General features: G+C 49.8%; 1 protein-coding gene and 1 long non-coding RNA gene across 9 annotated transcripts in view; one reads left to right on the top strand and one right to left on the bottom strand.

Moving 5' to 3' along the window:
* KIF2C (kinesin family member 2C) overlaps positions 1-15,275 on the top strand; it is a 28,351-nt gene that overhangs the window by 12,406 nt on the left and 670 nt on the right. For 4 of the 8 annotated variants that reach the window (XM_054490567.2, XM_054490611.2, XM_054490599.2 and 1 more), the window contains 15 exons: positions 1,338-1,460; positions 1,952-2,052; positions 2,965-3,060; positions 4,146-4,200; positions 4,292-4,454; positions 5,786-5,876; positions 6,138-6,201; positions 6,279-6,370; positions 7,438-7,580; positions 8,498-8,702; positions 8,810-8,920; positions 10,125-10,192; positions 10,556-10,661; positions 10,755-10,868; positions 15,033-15,156. In XM_054490567.2, the coding sequence (XP_054346542.1) occupies positions 1,338-1,460; positions 1,952-2,052; positions 2,965-3,060; positions 4,146-4,200; positions 4,292-4,454; positions 5,786-5,876; positions 6,138-6,201; positions 6,279-6,370; positions 7,438-7,580; positions 8,498-8,702; positions 8,810-8,920; positions 10,125-10,192; positions 10,556-10,661; positions 10,755-10,868; positions 15,033-15,156 (1,656 nt within the window). The remainder of the gene's footprint in view (positions 1-1,337; positions 1,461-1,951; positions 2,053-2,964; positions 3,061-4,145; positions 4,201-4,291; positions 4,455-5,785; positions 5,877-6,137; positions 6,202-6,278; positions 6,371-7,437; positions 7,581-8,497; positions 8,703-8,809; positions 8,921-10,124; positions 10,193-10,555; positions 10,662-10,754; positions 10,869-15,032; positions 15,157-15,275) is intronic. The other 4 variants (XM_054490586.2, XM_054490629.2, XM_054490618.2 and 1 more) reach the window with 1 other exon arrangement.
* On the bottom strand, positions 7,901-15,055 carry LOC134739625 (uncharacterized). The gene is made up of 4 exons (XR_010126471.1): positions 14,947-15,055; positions 11,687-11,815; positions 9,178-9,283; positions 7,901-8,737 (listed from the first exon to the last, which is right to left on the bottom strand). It is a non-coding gene; the product is annotated as an uncharacterized LOC134739625 (long non-coding RNA).

Here is a 15,275-nt window from a genome sequence, read left to right as displayed (position 1 = left end):
CACTCTTTTTATACCTTTTTTTTTTTTGAGATGGAGTCTCGCTGTGTCGCCCAGGCTGGAGTGCTGTGGTGTGATCTCAGCTCACTGCAACCTCTGCCTCCCAGGTTCAAGCGATTCTCTTGGCCCAGCCTCCCGAGTAGTTAGGACTAGAGGTGCACACCACGACACCTGGCTAATTTTTGTATTTTTAGTAGAGACAGGGTTTCACCATATTGGCCAGGCTGATCTCAAACTCCTGACCTCGTGATCTGCCTGCCTTGGCCTCCCAAAGTGCTGGGATTACAGGTGTGAGCACTGCGTCCAGCCCTTTTTGTACTTTATTATAAATTGAAAATTTTTTTTTTTTTTTTTTTTTTTTTTGAGACAGAGTCTTGTTCTTTCACCCAGGCTGGAGTGCAGTGGTGCAATCTTGGCTCACTGCAAGCTCCACCTCCTGGGTTCATGCCATTCTCCTCCCTCAGCCTGCGAGTAGCTGGGACCACAGGCGCCCGCCACCGCGCCCGGCTAATTTTTTTTTATTTTTAGTAGAGACGGGGTTTCACTGTGTTAGCCAGGATGGTCTTGATCTCCTGACCTCATGATCCACCCGCCTCGGCCTCCCAAAGTGCTGGGATTACAGGCATGAGCCACCGTGCCTGGCTATAAATTGAATTTTAAAATGTTTTAAGTGAGTCAGATGAGGTGTGGAAAATTAGTAAATATAAATAAAAATTTTTAATGTGAATTGTTTGTCAGTCTTTAATAGATTATATAAATTAGATGCAAATTGTGTAAGACACACAACCATTATACTTTACATATATCAAATTCAGCTCTAATACGATGAAGGTAAATGAATGGGTCATGACCACTTATGGGAAGTAATGAGGTGTTGTGGATTGGACCTTTCTGTATTGAATCAATCTGGTTGTTGACCCAGTTCCCTGTCACCCTAGATTTTCAGTCTTTGCTCCTGTTAACCACCTGGGTTCCTGAGGCTTGGGAGAAGTCAGAAAGGCCTGGCTTTTCTCCGTAAGACCAGACCTGGCCTGGCCTGAGAACCCATGCTTGGGTGAAGTCTAAAGAGTTCACGCCCTCAGAGGCTTTTCCCTTCATGTCAAAGCCCATACTGAACTGTTCACATACCCTTTAAGATATTTTGACCCCAGGAGCCAGCCCTTGCAGAAAGGGCGAGAGTGTGGGCTGAGGTGAAGGGAAAAGCACAAGCTCTGCACATACTGTAAGAGCCTTGCCAAGCAGGCAAGTCGCTCTCCCGGCCCATAACCAGGGCCATGGGCTCAGGTGAGATACCTGTGGTATACTTGCCTGCTTTTCCAGTGACTCTTGTTCCCCTACAGCTGCCCCCACTAGGCCTTCCTGCCCTGCAGTGGCTGAAATACCATTGAGGATGGTCAGCGAGGAAGTGGAAGAGCAAGTCCATTCCATCCGAGGCAGCTCTTCTGCAAACCCTGTGAACTCAGGTAGACACACTGAGCTGTCTGCTGTTCTGCTTCTAGTGAGGCACAGATAGTTAAAATCCCATCCTAAACCTGGCCTACCTTGGCACCTGAGTTCAAGCCCTGTTTGTCACGTGGGGGCGTGTTTTCCTCTGGCCATGGAATCAGTGTTTCATTATCAAGACAAAACAAGAACTGTCTCACCTCTGTGGTTGTTGAGAAAGTAGCCAAGATGCATAGGGAGAGCCTGGGTTAGAACTGGAGTGCATTTATCACTATTTGACTTCATATTGGCCAGGCCACTACTTTGTGGACTTGTCCATCCCGAGAGTCACATCTATTACTTCTTTTTGCATATAGTGATTTAAGAGTAAGGATCTAGAGAAGGCCTCTCCCTGGGAAAGGCCCAGTACTCAGTAAATAGCCAGAGAAGAGTAGACTGGCTTAAACTGGTAACAGAGTGGGCTTCCTTTTTTTTTTTTTTTTTTTTTTTTTTTTTTTTAATGTTTTCATAGTTCGGAGGAAATCATGTCTTGTGAAGGAAGTGGAAAAAATGAAGAACAAGCGAGAAGAGAAGAAGGCCCAGAACTCTGAAATGAGAATGAAGAGAGCTCAGGTACCTTTCTTGGGAGGCTAGGGTAAGGGTTTTTGGACAGGTATCCTTAACCGAAACTCTATGGGCAACAGAGATACAGTTGGGCGCCAGCATTTCTGAGCCTCCAGTTCTTGAGGCCCCAATTCTTTTTTTTTCTTTTTTTTTTTCTCTGTTGCCCTGGCTGGAGTGCAGTGGTGTGATCTCGGTTCACTGCAACCTCCGCCTCTGGGTTCAAGTGATTCTTGTGCCTCAGCCTCCCAAGTAGCTGGGATTACAGGCATGTGCTGCTAATTTTTTGTATTTTTAATAGAGACAGAGTTTCCCTATTTTGCCCAGGCTGGTCTGGAACGCTTGGCCTTCCAAAGTGCTGGGATTGTAGGCATGAGCTGTTGGGCCTGGCCTCTGATGCTCCAATTCTGATATCCAGGAAATTTAACTGGTTTATCAGGATTCAGAGAACAAATAATTCAGAAATGTTTCTGAAGGCCCTCAGATGAGGAACATTTCATGCTGATTGTCTAGTAAGCAAGCCCATCACATGCTCACATGGCATGATGGCCAGAGGGGCTGCAGGGCACAATTGGTCTGCTCTCTCCTACCCTCCCCCAAGTTGTACATATTTGGAGGGCAGGGACTGCAGTACAGTCCCCTTATTTGGGTTCATTGCTTCTAGGAAGCCCGGTCTGCTGCTGTGCCTCCTAAAATGCGGAACTGGCCCTAGTCCCAGTTTCTAGCATGCTTTGGCGTATGCTTAGGCCCCTCTGCCAGTCTCTTCCCCAGTGCTTTGTACCTGGCTTCTCAACCCAGAGCCAGGGCAGGGACTTCGACAACTATGAAGGGTGGTGAGCAAAGAGCTGTTGCTGCTGCCACATAGGGGTCTGAGAGCACTTATATCTTAACAGTCTGCCCTTTTTCACTCTCGTCTCAAACCAGGAGTATGACAGTAGTTTTCCAAACTGGGAATTTGCCCGAATGATTAAAGAATTTCGGGCTACTTTGGAATGTCATCCACTTACTATGACTGATCCTGTAAGTACGTCCAAAGAACTTCTCTTTCTTAAGTGTACAATTGAGAGACAGAAAACTTCTCTTTACAGGAATGAGGGCATGCAGGAATCTTTACTCACCTTTGAGGGTTTTATTTTTTTTTTTTGAGATGGGATCTCACTCTGTCACCCAGGCTGGAGTGCAGTGGTATGATCTTGGATCACTGCAACCTCCACTTCCCTGGGCTTGAGTGATCCTCCCCACCTCATCCTCCCAGGTAGCTGGGACCACAGATGCATTCCACCGCACCCTGCTGATTTTTTGTATTTTTGGTAGAGACGGGGTTTCACCATGTTGCCCAGGCCGATCTCGAACTTCTGGGTTCAAGCGATCCACCCACCTTGACTTCCCAAAGTGCTGGGATTACAGGTGTAAGCCACTGTGCCTGGCTGAGGTTATTTTATTTTATTTTTTATTTTTTTGAGACAGAGTCTCGCTCTGTCGCCCAGGCTGGAGTGCAATGGCATGGTCTTGGCTCACTGCAGCCTCTGCCTCCCAGGTTCAAGTGATTCTCCTGCCTCAGCCTCCCCAGTAGCTGGGATTACAGGCATGTGCCACCATGCCTAGCTAATTTTTGTATTTTTAGTAGAGATGGGGTTTTACCATGTTGGTCAGGCTGGTCTCAAACTCCTGACCTCATGATCTGCCCACCTCAGCCTCCCAAAGTGCTGGGATTACGGGCGTGAGCCACCATGCCCAGCTGAGGTTATTTTTTAATATCCTTTGGTGGGCTGAAGCTAGTGAGGCCCACATGGGAGGGGTCTGATCTTTATAAACTGGGTTCCACCCCCACTACCATAGGTTGGCTAGATTCCTGCATTAGTAAGAAACATGAAAGTAGTGCTGAAACTCCTGTAGGCAGCAGAGTGAGAAAAATGGGAACAAAATCCAGTGCTCTCTTCTTGTGCTCTGGAGTATCTAATGGAGGATGCAGGGGTCCTAGTGTTAGATCTTGGCCTCTGACTGGGCCAGACATAGGCTTGGAAGGGGTGGGAGTTCTGGACAAGCTCACTTTTGAAATTGCTCTGACCCTTTGCTGTTGGTTGCCTCCTCTCATCCGCTTGCAGATCGAAGAGCACAGAATATGTGTCTGTGTTAGGAAACGCCCACTGAATAAGCAAGGTGAGTCCTGTTCAGTCAGGAAGAGGCTTCAGACTGACTAAGGGGCCTTCTGTTTCCAGAGAGCACCCCCTGAAATACTCTCCTTCTGCAGAATTGGCCAAGAAAGAAATTGATGTGATTTCCATTCCTAGCAAGTGTCTCCTCTTGGTACATGAACCCAAGTTGAAAGTGGACTTAACAAAGTATCTGGAGAACCAAGCATTCTGCTTTGACTTTGCATTTGATGAAACAGCCTCAAATGAAGTTGTCTACAGGTTAGTCCCTTGCATCCATTTTTCCCTCCTTATGCCCTTGCATCCCCTTTTTTTGTGGGACATCATGGTAGCACTACTCACAGACGTGCTGAATTCTGAGGCTCTTCCTCGCTTCTTGTGTTTTCTTTGGGTCATACCCTTTGGCAGCTTAGTGGCCCATCCTTGAGTGGATACTGAATGAGGTATCACCCGTTACGTGCTGAGGCAGGGCTGGCCAGGCTCCAGGGGTTCTTCCTGTGTCTTATGCAGCCACTCCATTGCCCACTGGGGTTCACAGATTTGGGGAACTCCAGATCTGCTCTATCTGCTTTTTTTTTTTTTGAGACGGAGTTTTGCTCTTGTTGCCCAGACTGGAATGCAGGGGCACAATCTCGGCTCACTGCAACCTCCGCCTCCCAGGTTCCAGCAATTCTCTTGCCTCACCCTCCCACGTAGCTGGGATTACAGGCGCCTGCCATCACACCTGGCTAATTTTGTATTTTTAGCAGAAACAGGGTTTCACCCTGTTGGTCGGGCTGGTCTCGAACTCCTGACCTCAGGTGATCTGCTCGCCTTGGCCTCCCAAAGTGCTGGGATTAAAGGTGTGAGCCACTGCACCTTTCCCCAGATCTGCTCTTTCTAATACAGCACCCAGTACCCTCATAGGGATATTTATTTATTTTATTTTTGTTTATTTATTTGTTTTTTGAGAGGGAGTCTCAGTCAGTCTGTTGCCCAGGCTGGAGTGCAGTGGCGAGATCTCAGCTCACTGCAACCCCCGCCTCCCGGGTTCAAGCAATTCTCCTGCCCCAGCCTCTCAAGTAGCTGGGATTACAGGCATGCGCCACCACACCTGGCTAATTTTTTGTATTTTTAGTAGAAACAGTTTCACCATGTTGGTCAGGCTGGTCTCAAACTCCTGAGCTCAGGTGATCCACACACTTCGGCCTCCCAAAGTGCTGGGATTACAGGCGTGAGCCACCATGCCCAGCCAGTAGTGTCTCTTCTGCTGGGCCAGACATGGGCTTGGAAGGGGTTGGATGCTGAGCTAAGGCTTTCATCCTGTGTCTCCAGGGTCAGAGGAAAGGTCAGATGGCTTAGAGTATGGGCCATCAGCTTGCTTCTGGGTAGTCAGCCCAGTGATCCCCCAACACCCATCCCACTGCCAGTTTGCTAGGAGTATTTCAGATTTGTAAAGTGGGGTTGGGGTCAGGTGGGACCACTGAGGCAGGAGAGGAGTGCTATTCTTAGAAGGAGGAATCGACCCTAGAACTCTGCAGTGGAAGGGTGGCAGGACATGTTCCAGGGAGCACAGTTTGGGAACAGATACAAATACTCTACCCCTCTTCTAGGTTCACAGCAAGGCCACTGGTACAGGCAATCTTTGAAGGTGGAAAAGCAACTTGTTTTGCATATGGCCAGACAGGAAGTGGCAAAACACATGTGAGTATTGAGGCCTGGCGGGGAAAGAGCCTTTCCATTGTGCATCCATGGCTCCCTATAAAGGGAGACAATGAGTTTGTTAAGAAAGGCCCCTTGTTACAGATGCCCCATCACCAGATAGCCTTGCCATGTCAGATGCAGGGAGGGGCTTTAGGTCTAGCCTTCTAGCTTTGTTGTGGCCCACTGTGGTGAAGGAGCCAGTAGTGGTCTGCTCTAGGCCAACGGCCCTTTTCCATGGTCTTCTACCCCTTCCCTTTGCAGACTATGGGCGGAGACCTCTCTGGGAAAGCCCAGAATGCATCCAAAGGGATCTATGCCATGGCCTGTAAGTACTGTGTACTGCTGCTTCAGGGTTGGGCACCGAAAGGCAGGTTGTTTGCTTAGCAAAGTTCTCTCCCTCAGCCCGGGATGTCTTCCTCCTGAAGAATCAACCCTGCTACCGGAAGTTGGGCCTGGAAGTCTATGTGACATTCTTCGAGATCTACAACGGGAAGGTAGCTGGCAGGAAGCCCCTTGTTTACACTGTTGGGGCCCAGCACTTTTTAAAACTTTGAAGCTGGCTAGAAGTTGAAGCCAAAAACCTATTAGCTGTCAAGCCACTGATGGGCGACTCTGCCCTGGCATACACATGTAGGTGGTTTAATCTGATGGTGAGATGGCACCTAAGTTCAACAAGTATGGCAAGAATACTCTCAGGGCCCCCTTTCAGGTTCAAGGTTTGCCTGTGTGTGTCCTGACCTCCCTCAGCCTACCTCCTTCATCCCTTCTTCCCCGATTGTCCACATTCAGTCTCATATTCATTCTTTCCCTCCCCGCACCACCATATATCTCTTCCACCCCTCTCTGTATTTACTGTGTGCTTCTGCAGAGTTGCTTTCCCTAGAGTGGGATCTAGGTAATAAAAATAGCTAATATTTATTATTAATAAGATATTAGGGGCCGGGCGTGATGGCTCATGCCTGTAATCCCAGCACTTTGGGAGGCCAAGGCGGGCAGGTCACCTGAGGTCAGGAGTTCGAGACCAGCCTGGCTAACATGGTGAAACCCCATCTCTACTAAAAACACACAAAAAATTAGCTGGGCATTGTTGCGGGCACCTGTAGTCCCAGCTACTCGGGAGGCTGAGGCAGGAGAATCACTTGAACCCAGGAGGCAGAGGTTGCAGTGAGCCATGATCGCGCCATTGCACTCCAGCCTGGGCGACAAGAGCGAGACTCCATCTCAAAATAAGAAGAAGAAGAAGAAGAAGAAGACATTAGGAGCTATGCGCTATTCTAAGCACTACCTGTCTCTGCTTTACAGAAGAGATGCAAGGCTAGAGTGGTTATTAACTTGCCCAGGCTCACACAGCTAGTAAGTTACCAGAGTCACAGCAAACCGAGGCAGTTTGGCTCAGATCCCAAGTATATTGACCTCTGCTAGGCTGACATCCATCAGCTCATATCCTCTGCCTTTCCTGCTGCTGGCTCTTGTCCGAGCTGGGCAGGCTAGTAGGAGGGAGCAGTCGGGTGGGGTGCCGGGTGCCCAGTGGCCTTAGCCTCATTCCCCCTGCCTGGCACAGCTGTTTGACCTGCTCAACAAGAAGGCCAAGCTGCGCGTGCTGGAGGACGGCAAGCAACAGGTGCAAGTGGTGGGGCTGCAGGAGCATCTGGTTAACTCTGCTGATGATGTCATCAAGATGATCGACATGGGCAGCGCCTGCAGGTGAGAGTCCTGGTGAGGGGAAGGAGCGACCTACTCATGTCTGGTTTATGAGTGAAGTCTAGCTCTGAGCACATTTCTGTTTACACAGAGTGCTGCTTTGCCCAGTTTGGTAAGGGCTGCGAAGGCCTCTGCTTTACGGGGTCTCAATAAGACATATGACCCCAGGGCCAGAGGCTTATCAGAACCAAGTCATGTCAGGCACAGTGACTCACACCTATAATCTCAGCAGTTTGGGAAAATGAAGCAGGAGGATCACTTCAGGCCAGGAGTTAGAGGTTGCAGTGAACTATGATCGCACCACTGCACTCCAGTCTGCATGACAGAGCGAGATCCTGTCTCAAAAAAATAAAAATAAAAACAAGTGTTACCCCAAAGGCATGCTTCCTGGCTTCTCTGGGTTCCTCCTTGCTCTTCCCTCCCTTTGTGGTGGAAGTCGGGAGCTCTAGGTCTGTTCTGGGCTGGAAGTAATGGGTTCATACCCCCTCTGCACAGAATTAGGAGAGCACTTTTCCACTAGGGCTGTACACATTGGTACAGTGGGGGCGCTAGGCAGCTATGGAGGCCCAGGGAGGGGGCTGCCCTCTACAGGGTCCTCAAGTTCTGGCAGGTGGTTCATGACAGCTTCCTCCTTCCCTTTGGGCCCTTTAGCAGAGGCAATTTATCCTTCCCCCTGTCCTTCTAGGGCTCCAGGCCCTAGTCCAGAATCCAGTACTAATTTGGCTGCCAGGAAAATGTATTAGGTCCAGAGCTGGAGGGAGAATTGCTACCCAGAGAGGGCAAGATGGAAGCCTGGGACAGGAAGACACAAGACTTCTTTGCCTCCTAACCTGTGTCCCTCCCTTCCTAGAGAACTTCTGTGGACTTGGGTGCCATGGGGGCTGGTGACCAGAGAATCTCATAACCTTTCTTTACCACAGAACCTCTGGGCAGACATTTGCCAACTCCAATTCCTCCCGCTCCCACGCCTGCTTCCAAATTCTTCTTCGAGCTAAAGGGAGAATGCATGGCAAGTTCTCTTTGGTAGATCTGGCAGGGAATGAGCGAGGCGCAGACACTTCCAGTGCTGACCGGCAGACCCGCATGGAGGGCGCAGAAATCAACAAGAGTCTCTTAGCCCTGAAGGTAGTGGGGCAGCTAGAGCTGGTTGGCCGGGAGAGCTGCTGGGAAGGGATGGGGAGGGGTCAGTGCAAGGAAAGAAGGGACCTCAGTTGTTCCTGCTGTCCCCACAGGAGTGCATTAGGGCCCTGGGACAGAACAAGTCTCACACCCCGTTCCGTGAGAGCAAGCTGACACAGGTGCTGAGGGACTCCTTCATCGGGGAGAACTCTAGGACTTGCATGGTGAGTAGGGTCACTTTGAAGGTGATGGTACAAGAGGAGACAGTTGCTTTCCACAGAGACACTTAGTCCTGTCCCTGGGCTGGAAGCTCAGCACTGCTGGCTGCCTGGGTTTCCAGGCTGTACCATGACTGGGCCTCCAGACCCTGCTTTAATGCACCAGACTCTTTGTGGCCTAACCAAGTGTGGAGGAAAGGATCTATTCCCTTTAAGATGTGTAGGTGCAGCTCTTGGTTTGGGAGAGGTCATTCCTCCATTACCTGATGAAAAGGGGGTTCCAGAATTCGGAAGATGGGCCTTTGGGTCAGCAGGAGAGGGAAGTCCTCGTCTCCTCCATGGCCTCCCTCAGGTTCACTGGCTCCCAGCCTAGAAAATAGAAATAGCCTGGATCATAAGGCTGTGTCCTTGAATGACTTCCTCTTCCCTGTTTTATCCCCAAGCCCTTGTATGTGAGATCTGCCATCCTTCCCCTCAAGAGAATATTCTCCCCTACCCTGTGGGTAGGGGTCTTTTCATGAGGAAGGTGGGATTTTCTGACTAAGCTCTACCTAAGGCATTATCCTTTGGCCTAAGGGAACTGAAGTTTCCAGCAGAAGCCACAGAGCTTTAAGATAGGACCTTGGGCTGGGCGCGGTGGCTCACGCCTGTAATCCCAGCACTTTGGGAGGCCGAGGCAGGCGGATCACAAGGTCAGGAGATAGAGACCATCCTGGCTAACATGGTGAAACCCAATCTCTACTAAAAAATACAAAAAATTAGCCAGGTGTGGTGGCAGGTGTCTGTAGTCCCAGCTACTTGGGAGGCTGAGGCAGGAGAATGGCGTGAACCTGGGAGGCGGAGCTTGCAGTGAGCTGAGATCGCGCCACTGCACTCTGGTCTGGGCAACAGAGTGAGACTCTGTCTCAAAAAAAAAAAAAAAGAAAAAATAAGACCTTGGTAGCAAGACTGTCTCAGTAAAGGAATAATGAAGCAAAAGATAATTAGATGTGTCTTTGAAAGCAGGAAACCAATGTCTGAGGCACCTTAATTTGCAATGCCCATGGGGCAAGTGGCCTAGCACAGCGCGGTGCTAAATGAGTCCTCCCACCAATACCATGTGGGTCTCCGAAGCTTGAAGAAACTCCCTGACTGGAGGCCCCTCGGGGACAGGCTATCTAGCATCCTCACTGTGCCTCTCAGCCTTTAATCACCCACCCCTCTTTTGCAGATTGCCACGATCTCACCAGGCATAAGCTCCTGTGAATATACTTTAAACACACTGAGATATGCAGACAGGTACTAGTACCGACAGCTAGGTGGGATGGGGAAGAGGACTGGGCAAGAGAAGGGCAGTGATGAGAGGGGAGGAGGCTCTGGGGCCTCAGGGCCTACTGTATACTCCTCTGTGACTCTGAACCTGAGGCTTGGGAGTTCTGCCATGATGCTAGGTCTGTCCCAGTCCTCTCCGGGCCCTGCTGGAGAGTCAGCTGGGTGAGGGGCTTTTCCAGTCCAGCTTTAGTTTACTCTCTCCTTGGCTGAAGGCAAGGTTGCCATTCCATCCCCTTGGAGCCTCAAGCCTTGAAGCCTGGGCAGTGCCGCGTTCCTCTGGTGAGTACCAAGGGGGCTGCTGTGGGATCTGAGACCTCCTTGTTTCCTCAGGGTCAAGGAGCTGAGCCCCCACAGTGGGCCCAGTGGAGAGCAGTTGATTCAAATGGAAACAGAAGAGATGGAAGCCTGCTCTAACGGGGCGCTGATTCCAGGCAATGTAAGGGCCAGGATGGAGCCAAGCAAGACAGAAGTGTGGCCTGCTGAGGTGGCACCTGGGTCACACAGTTGTCTTTCTTTTTGGCCCTCTCAGTTATCCAAGGAAGAGGAAGAACTGTCTTCCCAGATGTCCAGCTTTAACGAAGCCATGACTCAGATCAGGGAGCTGGAGGACAGGGCTGTGGAAGAGCTCAAGGAGATCATACAGGTAGGCAGCTGGCCCTGGACAGGGAGCTAGATGCAGCACGGCCCTCAGTGTGCTCCGCACCATTCCCAGAACATGACCTGGGCTATGTTTCCACAGGTGTTCACATTGGGGTAGCAAGAAGCAGCCCTCTACACCAGCACTCTTTAATTCTTTGCCTGTTAACCCAGCTGTTCTTCTAATTATCACAACCCCTTCTGCAGGTTGGCACACATAGGCTTTCTGACATCACACTAACCAGAGCTAGTCTCTCCTCCACGCTCCTGATAGAGGATTTGAAGGGTGATCCATATGCAGGGATCTTGTCTTGTTTTTTTGGTGAATGTTGCAACTCTTGTGCTGAATCCAAGGGCCAAAAAACATGAAGTATAGGTAATAGGCCCTAAGGGTATGACTTGAGATCAATCCTGTCTCTTCCATTAACAAACTGATTTCCTTGTGAAATTCATTTAGCCTCACTGGGCCTCAGTTTTTGCATCTCTGAAATGGTCAAGGTAGGATGGTTGTATTTGAGGGTTCAGTAATATGCTTATAAAGTGTCAGCACAGTACCCAGTGTGTGGTCAGGGTTCAGTAACTGGTAGATGCCCCTGCTACTGTAATACCTACTGTGGAAGAGCAAGTGACTGGGAGGCAGGAATTTACGTCCCAATGGTGGGGCGCTCAGAGGATTGCAGAGCAGGAAGGAAGAACTTGGGGCAGGTGTAACTGAGGAGGGACTGTGAAGGGTAAGTGCTCAGGCCTGTCCTCCCCTTCCTGGAGTGCTCAGGGGTACAGAGTTTTGTAAGCACATGGCATTTTCAGGATGAATGAGAGGCTCACCGTGGTCAGAGCAAAAGGAGTGAACAGGTGATGGAGGGTAGTTAAGGCTGTGGACAGGTCAACAGGGATCTGATGCTAGAGTCTTCTAGATGGTTCATCTCACAGGCCTGGACTGCATCATGAGGAAACCTTTGGAGGGTGTTAAGCAGAGTGGTGACATGGGCATGTCAGAGCTTTAGATATATCATATGGCCACCATGTGGATCCTGGTTTGGGGGCTTGGGAAAAGCAAAGGTAGAGGCAGTTAGGAGATTGTTGGAAAGGGTTCAAGAAAAACTAGTGCCAGCCAGGCGCGATGGCTCATGCCTGTAATCCCAACACGGCGGGAGGCGGGTGGATCATGAGGTCAGGAGTTCGAGACCAGCCTGGCCAACGTGGCGAAACCCCATGTCTACTAAAAATACAAAAAATTAGCCGGGTATGGTGGCGGGCGCCTGTAATCTCAGCTACTTGGGAGGCTGAGGCAGGAGAATTACTTGAACCACGGAGGCAGAGGTTGCAGTGAGCCAAGATCACGCCACTGCACTCTAGCCTGGGTGACAGAGCAAGACTCCATCTCAGAAAAAAAAAAAAAAAAGAGAAACTAGTGCCTAGACCAAGCTGTGTCCGTGTTCATGGGATTGGAATGAAGGCATGAGATTCATGAACCATTTAGATATACAAGCATGAAAATCTTACAAGGTATCCCCCAAAATATGTACTCTATATATATATGTTTCTGTTTTTGAGACAGAGTCTCACTCTGTCACCCAGGCTGGAGTTTAGTGGTGCAATCTCGGCTCACTGCAGCCTCTGCCTCCTGGGTTCAAGCGATTCTCCTTCCTCAGCCTCCTGAGTACCTGGGATTACAGGTGCGTGCCACCATGCCTGGCTAATTTTTTGTATTTTTAGTAGAGATAGGGTTTTACCATGTTGGCCAGGCTGGTCTTGAACTCCTGACCTTAAGTGATCCGCCTGCCTCCGCCTCCCAAAGTGCTGGGATTACAGGTGTGAGCCACCATGCCCAGCCTATATATCTGGTTGGTGTTTGTTTGTTTGTTTTGGGGGGGATGGAGTTTCGCTTTTGTCCCCCAGGCTGGAGTGCAATGGCACCATCTCGGCTCACCACAACCTCCGCCTCCCAGGTTCAAGCAATTCTCCTGCCTCAACCTCCCAAGTAGCTGGGATTACAGGCATGCGCCACCATGCCCAGCTAATTTTGTATTTTTAGTAGAGACGGGATTTCTCGATGTTCGTCAAGCTGGTCTCGAACTCCCTACCTCAGGTGATCCTCCCGCCCCGACCTCCCAAAGTGCTGGGATTACGGGCGTGAGCCACCGTGCCCAGTAGTATATCTATTATTTAAAAAGAATCATTTGACCGGGCGCGATGGCTCATGCCTGTAATCCTATCACTTTGGGAGGCTGAGGCGGCCAGATCAACTAAGGTCGGGAGTTTGAAACCAGCCTGGCCAACATGGTGAAACTCCATCTCTACTAAAAATACAAAAATTAGCCAGGCATGGTGGCAGGCACCTGTAATCCCAGCTACTTGGGAGGCTGAGACAGGAGAATCACTTGAGCCCAGGAGGCGAAGGTTGTAGTGAGCCGAGATCATGCCACTGTACTCCAGCCTGGGCGACAGAGCAAGACTGTCTCAAAAATAAAATAAAATAATCATTTGGCCAGGTGCAGTGGGTCATGCCTGTAATCTCAACACTTTGGGAGGTCAAGGAAGGAAGATCACTTGAGCCCAGGAGTTCGAGACCAGCCTGGGCAACATGGCCCCATCTCTACAAAAAATAAAAATAAATAAATATCCCAAAGGTGGTGTGTGCAGCAAAAATTATAATAAAAAGAATCGGGGGTAGGGATAGCATTAGGAGATATACCCAATGTAAATGACGAGTTAATGGGTGCAGCACACCAACATAGTACATGTATACATATGTAACAAACCTGCACGTTGTGCACATATACCCTAGAACTTAAAGTATAATAATAAAAAAAAAGAAAGAAAGAAAGAAAAAAAGAACCATTTAGGGAGCAGAATTGAGGAGGATGTGGTGACAAGTAGGGTGAAAGAATAGTCACTCAGGCTGGGCACGGTGGCTTATGCCTGTAATCCCAGCACTTTGGGAGGCCGATGCAGGCAGATCACAAGGTCAGGAGATCAAGACCATCCTGGCCAACATAGTGAAACCCTGTCTCTACCAAAAAATAAAAAAAATTAGCCTGGCATGGTGGCGCGTGCCTGTAGCCTCAGCTACTTGGGAGGCTGAGTTGTATATCTATTATTTAAAAAGAATCATTTGACCGGGCACGATGGCTCACGCCTGTAATCCTAGCACTTTAGGAGGCTGAGGCGGGCAGATCAACTAAGGTCGGGAGTTTGAGACCAGCCTGGCCAACAAGGTGAAACCCTGTCTCTACTAAAAATACAAAAATTAGCCAGGCATAGTGGCAGGCACCTGTAATCCCAGCTACTTGGGAGGCTGAGGCAGGACAATCACTTGAACCTGGGAGGTGGAGGCTGCAGTGAGCCGAGATCAAGCCACTGCACTCCAACCTGGCGACAGAGCAAGACTCTGTCTTAAAGAAAACATAAATAAATAAATAAATTAGCTGGCTATGGTGGCGTGTGCCTGTAGTTCCAGCTATTCGGGAGGCTGAGACAGGAGAATCACTTAAACCTGGGAGGCGGAGGTTGCAGTGAGCCAGGATCGCACGCCACTTCAATCCAGCCTGGGTGACAGAGCGAGACTCCATCTCAAAAAACAATAAAAATAAAATCACTCAAATTTCTAGCTTGGGCATCAGGACCAATGATGTTATTCATTTGACATAAGAGATGGGGATAAGCTTGGGATAGGAGGCCGGGAGTGGTGGCTCAGGCCTGTAATCCCAGCACTTTGGGAGGCCGAGGCCTGCGGATCACCTCGAGAGTTCGAGATCAGCCTGGCCAACATGGAGAAACCCCGTCTCTACTAAAAATACAAAATTAGCCGGGTGTGGTAGCACATGCCTGTAATCCCAGCTACTTGGGAGGCTGAGGCAGGAGAATCCCTTAAATTCAGGGGGTGGAGGCTATGGTGAGCCGAGATCACACCATTGCACTCCAGCCTGGACAACAAGAGCGAAACTCTGTCTCAAAAAAAAAAAAAAAGAAAAAGAAAAAAACACGCTTGGGGTAGGAAGAGGGTGAATTCAAGCTAAGGATTTCCTTGGGGAGAGGGTGAACAGGGAGGGTATGGGTCATGGACCAGAGGTAAGGCATCTTACTCAGGTGTCTGCATTGCAGTTGGTAGGACCCCAGGAATGATTTGCTAAATGGTTATTGAACTGACAAGGTCCTCCCTGTGTTGTAGCAAGGACCAGACTGGCTTGAGCTCTCTGAGATGACCGAGCAGCCGGACTATGACCTGGAGACCTTTGTGAACAAAGCGGAATCTGCTCTGGCCCAGCAAGCCAAGCATTTCTCAGCCCTGCGAGGTGGGTGTGGCTGGATGGGGTGCAGGTGGACGACAGTGGCCTCTGCTGGCTCTTGGGCAGCTGCAGGTGATGGCAGCTCTGCCCTGAGTGAATGGGGGCTCCTCAGACTCTTCACTAAC

Source organism: Pongo pygmaeus, chromosome 1 (assembly GCF_028885625.2).
Source record: "Pongo pygmaeus isolate AG05252 chromosome 1, NHGRI_mPonPyg2-v2.0_pri, whole genome shotgun sequence".
In the NCBI taxonomy this organism is placed as follows: Eukaryota; Metazoa; Chordata; class Mammalia; order Primates; family Hominidae; genus Pongo; species Pongo pygmaeus.
This window is presented reverse-complemented; position numbering and strand designations above follow the sequence as displayed.